The sequence below is a fragment of the Hirundo rustica genome, chromosome 1 (genome assembly GCF_015227805.2).
Source record: "Hirundo rustica isolate bHirRus1 chromosome 1, bHirRus1.pri.v3, whole genome shotgun sequence".
NCBI classification, from domain to species: Eukaryota; Metazoa; Chordata; class Aves; order Passeriformes; family Hirundinidae; genus Hirundo; species Hirundo rustica.
Window position 1 is genome coordinate 28,925,513 of NC_053450.1, and position 9,267 is coordinate 28,934,779.

At 45.2% G+C, this 9,267-nt stretch overlaps 1 protein-coding gene across 1 annotated transcript; it reads right to left on the reverse strand.

Annotated features, from left to right (window-relative positions):
- Positions 1 to 282: 282 nt before the first annotated feature.
- FABP5 (fatty acid binding protein 5) lies at positions 283 to 4,991 on the reverse strand. Its single transcript, XM_040064249.2, has 4 exons — positions 4,700 to 4,991; positions 1,745 to 1,917; positions 681 to 785; positions 283 to 547 (listed from the first exon to the last, which is right to left on the reverse strand). Exons 1-4 carry the CDS (start codon positions 4,773 to 4,775, stop codon positions 497 to 499), a joined length of 405 nt encoding a protein of 134 aa, XP_039920183.1. The 5' UTR covers positions 4,776 to 4,991; the 3' UTR covers positions 283 to 496.
- Positions 4,992 to 9,267: the final 4,276 nt, after the last annotated feature.

Consider the following 9,267-nt stretch of genomic DNA (forward strand, 5'->3'; position numbering starts at 1 on the left):
CAAAAAATCCCAAACCCTGAAGATCCGTTCCTTGACCTGAACACCAAATTAGCTTATCTCGTATTTATACCCACCCAATTCAATTTACTTGTAACATGGCAGTTAATAAAATTTGAAATTGGAACAACTCCAATGCCCAAACTTTGATTGTTTTTTCTATCTTAGAGAGTAGGGATGTTTGCAATATATTGTCCTGTATCTGCTGAAGGCAGATTGTAGTAGAGCCTAAAACAAATCGATTTTTCATGAATCCGCACTTAAAATTCCACTGTAGTAACAACGTTTCCACTTCATATATTCAACAATTTTATTTAATAGCCTAACTTCAGAATAGTTACATAATAGTTACATCACGGCCTTTAAAAAGAATTGCACTCAGCTACTCAGTTCATTGAAATACTAGAAAACAGGGAAAAGGAAAATTGGGAGTGAAAAGGAGCTCTGTCCACTGAACTGAGTTGTTTGCAGCAAGTTCCTACTGAACCTGAAGATGTCCTCATGCTTTCTGGTACACTCGAACACACTTGACACCATTCATGTCACATTCCTAGAAGATAAAGAGATGGATTTATTAATTTACCTCTCAGTGCAGACCAACAGGGGGAGAAGACAGGTTAAGAATTACATTTCAGGCTACCAACCAGCAGTACTTGGGGATCTGAAAGTAGGACTGAACTCACCACCACCAATTGTCCATCCACTAGCTTCCTTGTTATTGTGGTCTTCTTGCCATCCCATTCCTGCTCTTGAATCAATGACCCATCATCTTTTAAGCTGACAAGGGTCTGAAAGAAGAACCTGACCATCAGTATTTTCCCCATAACATTTGGGCAGCACCGAGGCTTTTCAACACCTTATTCCAAACGAAAGATTCCCACCCCAGTTCACTCAATAATAATTTTATCACCGACCACTACAAAGACAGAAATTATCTTAAACATTTTATCAGTCCTCTTCTTACAGTAACTAACTCACTGCTCATTCACTCACTACTCTGACACATCAGACAAACTTTTGACAGCATCCACAATTTCAATTAACAGGAGCAGAAGGTGTTCTCTGCTCATCTCTTTGTTACATGGGCTTTGAGCTTTTGTGTAGCATTTATCTGATCTTGCAGAAACAGATGAACTGAAAGCGTGTGGCTGGAGGGGGGAGGGGGTGGTTAACAGAGAGCACTCACACGAGGAAATGAGATGTATCCTTTGGACTTTAACTCCTTTGGGATAAATATTCTCCCTACTAGGTGCAAGGAGAAACTCCTTGCCTGCTGAAACTGGAGTTTAGTGACTGTAATTCACATGGTCGCCTTGCTGTCTGTGATCCCACCCCACACTGAACCAGGCTCTCTTGTTATGCAAATATGAGGCAGAGCAGAAAGGTTAACCCTAGGGCTGAATTGCCTCTGATTAAACATCAATGGCATTCTTTTCCGCAGGCTTCAGATGAAGTGGCATTTGGCTTTAACATGGATTTAGAGGTCTGTTAGTTTTACGGAAAAAAAAAAAAAAAAAGCCTCAGCTACAAAATGAAAACAGCAAAATACACAAGACTATTGATTTCAGCATTCTCCCTCTTTGAAATGTGCTTAATCCACGTTAAAAAAAAAAAAAAAAAAAATCAATGACACTTACAGAAATAATGCATTGTTAGTGTGGTTGTCAAAACTGATTTTAAAGTAGCATCTGCCTCGGTAAAACACCCAAGGATTGTGGTTTTTTAACAGAAAGTCTGGTATACTGACCTGAGTTTTCCTGCCATCTAATGTATTTTCCTCAAATTTCTCACCAAGCTTGAAGCTGAACTGTGAAGTTTTGAAGGTACTTTCTGTTTTAATGGTGATTGTGTCCCCATCCTTAATAATGTAAACGTCTGGTTTGGCCATGCTTCCCATTTTTCTCATGGCCATACCCACACCTGCAAGGCGAGAGGCACAGAGTGTCACAAAGTCAGTTAAACCCTGAAGCTTAGGGCCACACAAGAATGCAAATGCTTAATTCCCATTTAATTAGGCACTTAAGTGCACTTGAGAATCAAAGCTCAAGTGCCACAAAGAAAAAGGATGTTTTAAATTTTCCACAGATGAGGAAGGAAAAAAGCTTATTTGCAGAGTTACTCTTTTGTTTCCTTGGAGAGCTAAAGTTAAATTTATTTTGCCCTCTAGAGGATTTGTAGATATCCCAAAACTCAGCACTGACTTTTTTTCAAACAGAAATAAGTAGCAAACAAATACAAATGCAAAAGCTTAAACTAGAATAAAATTATTCTCTTCAAATTCTGAACACTGAAAATTCTACAAATTATTTTTAATTGACAAGTTAATTCACTTTATTCAAACTTGCTCAATAAATTACTTCCATTAGTTTGCACGCCATTGCAAATATGCCATTTTTAATTAAAATTCTTATTTTATATCCTTTTTACAAAGTTTGGAGTTGTGAATTAGAAAATCATTATCATAAAAAATAGTGCTTACAGACACTTGCAAAAGACAGAGATGGAGAAATGAGCAGAATGAGCAATTTGCAAATGGCTGAAAATTCATGATCTGGAGACAGCAGCCCTCAAAACTCTTAAGATGCACCCTGCATGCACTGTTTGGGGGGTTTGCTTGAATATTTTTGATCTGAAACAACAAAAGTACAAATGAGAGGGCAGCAAGCGACCAACATGAATCCATCAAACTGGTAAGTGTACATCTGGACCATGAACTGATATGCAACCAAATGGGGCAGAAAGTACCCCGCAGTCAGTGGGTGCCTGGGTTCTGCAACTGGTGCAGTTAAAAAATATTGTCAAGTATCAGCACAGCATTCCCCTGGTGTGTGGAGGTAAGGGTTGCGTCCTTGAAAGGGATATAAAGAACTTTCGAGACACTGCTTCTTCAGAAATTCAAACGAGATTCCAGGATTGAGCCTTAAGCTTCAGGTCACAGGGAAAAAAACCCAGTTATCCTCAGTCCAGCTTTTCTGATCAGAACTGGAAATTATTGCCACAGTAACCTCCACACACATTCTGTTGCTGTAGTCCAGGCCAGAGTAATCAGGGAGTTATTTGCACAGCTACAGCTTGGGATCCAAGTAAACAGAGATGAGCTGCATGTCTTCCATATGGCAAGAAGTGAAACTCCCAACTTCTTTGTCCTCAAATGTTCTTTTACGTTCTGCGTGGTCTCATTTACGGTGCATCAATAGGATCAAAGGCAGAGAGTTTCACAAGCAGCCAGCGAGGGTGAAATCCAGTAAACGACTGGCTCCTAAAATGTGACTTCCTATAAATTTAATTGCCTAAACTGTAAATGTAAAGTGGAAAAGTGACTGGTTTATGACTTCAGCCTAAAACCAAACAACAGGCTGTTGCTGCCTACACATGGGAGGTGCTCTGCAGTTGCAGCACCTAATTTCTACTTTGAAGTTGCAGCTTGGCACACACCTAGGTCTGGACATTGGACATAAGCACCACGGCATCCTAATCCATGGCTCAACCAAACTGAGCTTAAAATTCCCGAATTTCCTCCAAAGTCTCCCCAAGACTTCAGTCCAAAAGACTTTCTCATTTCATACCTATCGCATACTGACAGGTCTCCCAAAATGTAATTACAGCCACCACTGTCTGCAGAGCATAAATGCAGCGGTGGGGTTTTTTTTATTTTACACGAAGAACGCAAGACCTAAATTCCTTCTTCTCCTCCCTCTAAAGATAAGGCTACATCTTCTGCCTCTTGAGAAAATATCATGGCTTTCATCCGTGAATAAATTGCAGAAAATAATAGCTCCTGGGCCAGGTATCTATCACCTGTCAGCCAGGATGCTCACAGGAATGTGGTAAATCGGAGCTTGCAGATGAGGCTCCTGGTCTGTTAGGTGTGTTCTTCATCCGGTAACTTCGTGTTACAAAATGTAGGGCAACCTGGACGCGGGGATAACGAGCCAGAACCATCCCCCTGAGATAAGGGCGCTGCTACCCACGGAAGAAAACAGGCAAATAGCCTCCGGCAGGGCAGCCGGCTGCCGGTTACCCACAGGCAGCTGATCCAGTTCGGCTTTGTCGGGAGGAGACACCCAAGGTGACTCCACGGGGAGGCAGCCCCGGCTCAGCAGGTCTGCGTGCGGCCGCCGCAGGCGGGGTGAGCCAGCCCGGCCCCGGCACAGCCCCCGCGGCCGCGGCTCCGCGGCGCGGGCACCGCCGGCGGGGCAGGGGCGAAGCGGCCCCACTGCAGCCGGGCTGCCGGCACCGGCCCGTTCCGCCGGCACCGGCCCGTTCCGCCGGGCGCTGCGGAGGGAGGCGGCGAAGGGGAGGGCGCAGCGACGTGCGGCGGGAAGGTGCCTGCTGGTGCCGCCACCTGCCTCACTGCAATTACGATGCAAAAAGGGTCGCTGACAGCTTTAGCACGAGGAGCCAGAGGCGGCAGCTCTCCCGAGAGGAAAGGTCTGCTGCCGGTCAGCGCTCCCCTCCCGGAGCCGAGAGGGCGCGGAGCCCCCGGCGCTGCATCCCGGAGAATGCCGGCACCGGCCCCGCAGCCGCCGCCCACCCGTGGCTCGGGGCCGGGCTGCATCCCACCCTCGGGCCCGGCCCCGGGACCGCGTTCTCCGCGGACCTTGGACAGAGCCTCGCCGGCCGGCAGCGGCGGCGCATCCCCGGGGCGGCATCCCGGCATCCATCCCTCCCTCCCGGGGGCGGGGAGCCGCCGGCTTCTTACCCAGCTCCTTCATGTACTCCTCGAAGCCCTCGCTGGAGACGAGGCACCATTTGCCCAAAAACGCGTCGATGGCCATGGCGGCGGCACTGGAGCTGGCGGCGTCCCTGCAGAAACGCGAAGGCAGAAGGACGGGCTGCGGCGAGGCCGCGGCCGCCTTTATAGCCGGGCCGGCAACATGTGCTGCGGGAAGAGCCAATGGCGCTCCCGCCGCGCCCCGGCCCCTTCCCCGCCGAGCCCCCGCCCGGAGAGTCCCGCCCGCGGCGGCGGCGGCAAGAGCGGGCACGCCGCGGCACTGCCCGCCCTCCGCCCGCACACTCACACACAGACACACGCACTGACACACTTACACACTCACACACAGACACACACACTGCCACTGACACACTCACTGACACACTCACACACTCACACAGACACACACACTGCCACTGACACACTCACTGACACACTTACACACTCACTGACACACTGACACACAGACACACGCACTGCCACTGACACACTCACTGACACACTTACACAGTCACTGACACACTCACACACAGACACACGCACTCACTGACACACTGACACACACAGTCACTGACACACTCACACACAGACACACACACTGCCACTGACACACTCACTGACACACTTACACAGTCACTGACACACTCACACACAGACACACACACTGTCACTGACACACTGACACACACAGTCACTGACACACACTCACACACAGACATACACACACTCACTGACACACACAGACATACACTCAATGACACACTCATGCACACAGACAGACACACACAGACACGCACACAGACACACACAGACACACAGGCACTCACTTGCACACAGACTCACTCACACAGACACACTCACACACAGACACATGCACACAGACACACAGGCAGATGCTCGCACTCGTGCGCTTACATGCACACACACACACAGAAATCACACACCCACTTGCACACTCACACATACACTCACAACCTCTTTGCACCCCAGCACGGGAACGCCCAGGGAAGGTGGGACACTGCCAGAGCTGAGGGATGCTGTGGCCTCAATGCTCCTTTGAACACAAACTCCGTCCAGCGTGGTGAAAGAGTCCAGCGTGCTGAGTGCCGGTACCCACGCGCTCCTAGCTAGACTCTGAATGCTAAATTATACTGTTTCTTACCTGTCATGGTTTTTTGAAGGCTAATTCAAAAAATCATCAGATGACAAAGAGACAGAGCAATAAGGCATCAGCATCCAAAGCAGTTTATCAGGTTTGATTACCAGCCTTTCCAAGAACTCCCCAACTCCCACCAGTACATCACATCTTATTGAACTACAGCAATCCATTGTTACTGTGACCAGGGAACAGACCTTCTACATACACACAGTGGTCAGTTTAGCAATCAAAATAAATCAAAATAAATCAAAATAAATCAAAATGTGGCTTGCAGACTCAGGAAAATTCAAAGCCTGAATGCAACCTCATGCCTTAGGATTGGAAAAATGAAGATATGATATCTTGGTTTTAGTTCATACTGAACTGCAATTCCTACTTCTTAAAGGAAAATACTGCAGCTGCCACAACTGTACCCTGGCACAGAAGTGGAGTGATAAAATATCCTCTGTCAACAGGCCCTGTGAGGTTTTGATCAATCTTTTGTCAAATTCTGTTGGGTGAGTAGAGAAATGATTTACTGTCATTTTCTGTGAGGAAGCTGCTATTTTTAAGCGCCAAAAAATCCTGGTTCAAACATAACCCCAAAAATTGTTACTGACATTAGGGTTATGCCAATCTCTGCCTCTTTTGGCCTTGTATTGCATTTGTGGGATGAAACCCACAGCTACTTTCTCCTGTCAGGAAAAAGAGAAATGTGAAGATACATCTGGTATCTCGAGGATTTTTTTATGGAATAACTGTTACAACACTTCTCTGCTAGTACCTTCATGAAGGAGTTTGAGATGAAGGTATCAAAACCAGAGGAGACAGCAAGGCAGGTCCTGTGCTGGTTCCAGCATTTCACAATATTAGAAGGTGCAATAAAGCCAAATGTTTTGGAGCAAGGAGAATTTTTCCTTTATGCTATGCTGTGATACAACTTCACACAGCAGCTAGCAGTTTCAAGACTTTGTAGAAAGTCAGATTTGTCATACACAAAATAAATAGATAATTTTTAACTCATATTTTTTAAAAAATTTCTCTAACTATCCTTCCCAACAGAGCTGTCTAATTACTTTCTGCTTCTCTGACTATATGCTTGCTTTTAATATGCAAACAACATTATAGCATCGGCTCATAAGACAGTCACGTTGCCTCTTTTTTGTGTTATTAAGTAGGTACATTGAAACACAAGACTTTCAACATTCTTCCACTTTTATTTTTTTTTATTTCATCTTGTGTGTGTGTCTTGTGTAAGAGATTTGAGAGTAAATATTAAATTAGGGTGATGTTTACTGATTAATTCGTGATAGTTAAACCAACATGCTGTCCATCCTGCAGTTCTCTGGTTGCTTACAGAAAGGATAAATGAAAAGCCATTAGATTAGGGATCAAACAGAATCATCCTTCAGGAATTAGGAAGCCTTCAGTCTTGTAAAGCGGGGGCAATTTCTAGAAATAGAAATCTTGGCTTTACTCCACATAGACGAGCAAATAATTTTGGATCCACATTTCTGCAGTGCTGCCTGCAGATGGCTTACAATATGCAAATGGTAGTCAGGTGTGAGTGCTGATAATGCAGCAGAAGATGTAAAATCCACTATTTCCATCTAGTGGTGAGACAGTATTCCTGGATCTAAAGTACCTGAAGATCCAGTTACCTACCTGTGCTCAACATTGCTACAGTTTTAAATCCTCCCACAAGTCATTTGGTCTGATTTATTCTCCTTACAAATTTTACAGGTCTAGGCATGTAAGTTCATATAAGACATAAAAGGAAAGAGAGTCTTATCTGTCTTTTCTGAAATGCAGATTGTTAGTATACAGTGAAAAAAATCTCACTCAATTCTTACAAAGTTCTAATGTTAACTAATCAATCCAGTGATATGGATTACTGGCTGTGATATTATCAATGCCACATCTCAAAACTTCTTTGAAACAGAATAGTGCTGAAACTGTCTGTGTAGAAAATAAGGTAACTATAGGGGCCAGAGATGTACAGTAAGGTACAAGTGGCTGGGCTACAAAATATACATTGTTTCTTATCTTGACAGTACAGTATATATTTGCAAACAGGACTCCTACTTTGGGAGGTGAGCTAAAATGTTCAAATATCCAGAGGTGCTTGAGCCACAGGGATTCATCCCTGTAAATCTCAATTCCTGCCTGGTTTGAGGCTGACATCACAATCAGACCTTTTGTGTTTGTGTAGTCTTTCCTTTAGATATATGAAAAGAGAAGCAGCAAAGACATGCATACCTATGGATGGCATTGAATTCCTATGCCACATATATTCAATGCAGACAGAATAAATTCTCTGAAGTTTTGCTTATTTCCACATTGGACTATATATTGTCCAAGAAAAGGAGAATCAAATTTAAAATGCGAAGTGTAAATTTTCCTGAGGAAATGAGCGGCACGGCCAGCACGTAGCCACATTTAGGAGCAACCACCACCTTGGCAGCTTGAGCCTAACCAGGATGAATGCTTTCCTGAAGTAGCCAAGCCCTTGCACTTGTAGGACAGGAGGATATTACAGGTCTTCATTACCAAGCACAAGGCAAGAGTGCACAGAGACCTTCGTTCTACTCCTTCGGGCAGGCGTGCATCGTGCAGTGATGCTTCATCTGACGTGGGAGCTGGGAAGCTGTGGCCAGCAGTGTTTGAGGTTTCTCTTCACGTAGCCATAGATTCACCTCCTGCGTGCAAGCTAAGCCATATTTTGTCATTTGGAGTCACAAGACCTGCTGCTTGGGCAGGGCAGAGCACCACCTCCTCGTCTGCAACACATCACTAATCAGGTTCCATAGGAGGTGTAACTTTTTCCCTAGACCTTTACTCATTAAAGTGCCCATATATTTACCTTGGAGGGAACCCAATCTGATAGCACTATGCTCTACTGTGTAAGGGAGGATCTCGCTTTCCTTCTGGTATACATATTGTGCATACAGACCACCTTTTCTAAGTGGTAGGCTTCTTTTAGATAAGATTACTGCTTGAGAAAGCCTTAAAAAATTGTCAGGAGAACTGGGCATCACTGCCAAAATTTTACTCTTTGGCCTATCCAAGAGCTGTGGAAAAAAAATTAAAGCAGTCCATGAGTAATAGTTACTCACCCCCAAGGCATGGATGGGAAAAATTGCATAGGTAGCACAGTTTTGTTTCTGTTTCCTTGTTGTACAAGTGTGGTTTTCCCTTCCCAGCCATGTCATTGCCGGGCAGGCATGATGAAACGTGCTGCACTTGCCTAGCTGGCCTAAGGAAGCTTTGCCACTCAAGAGATGTTTGCTTGTGCAATACTAGACCGGGGATTATGGAGCAACAACGCATGAACCTGCAAGTTTTCCTTTGTAGGTCAATATGCACAAGATCTCCTGGCATTTCAGCATTTCACTACCTCTGAGCTAGAAGAGCCGGG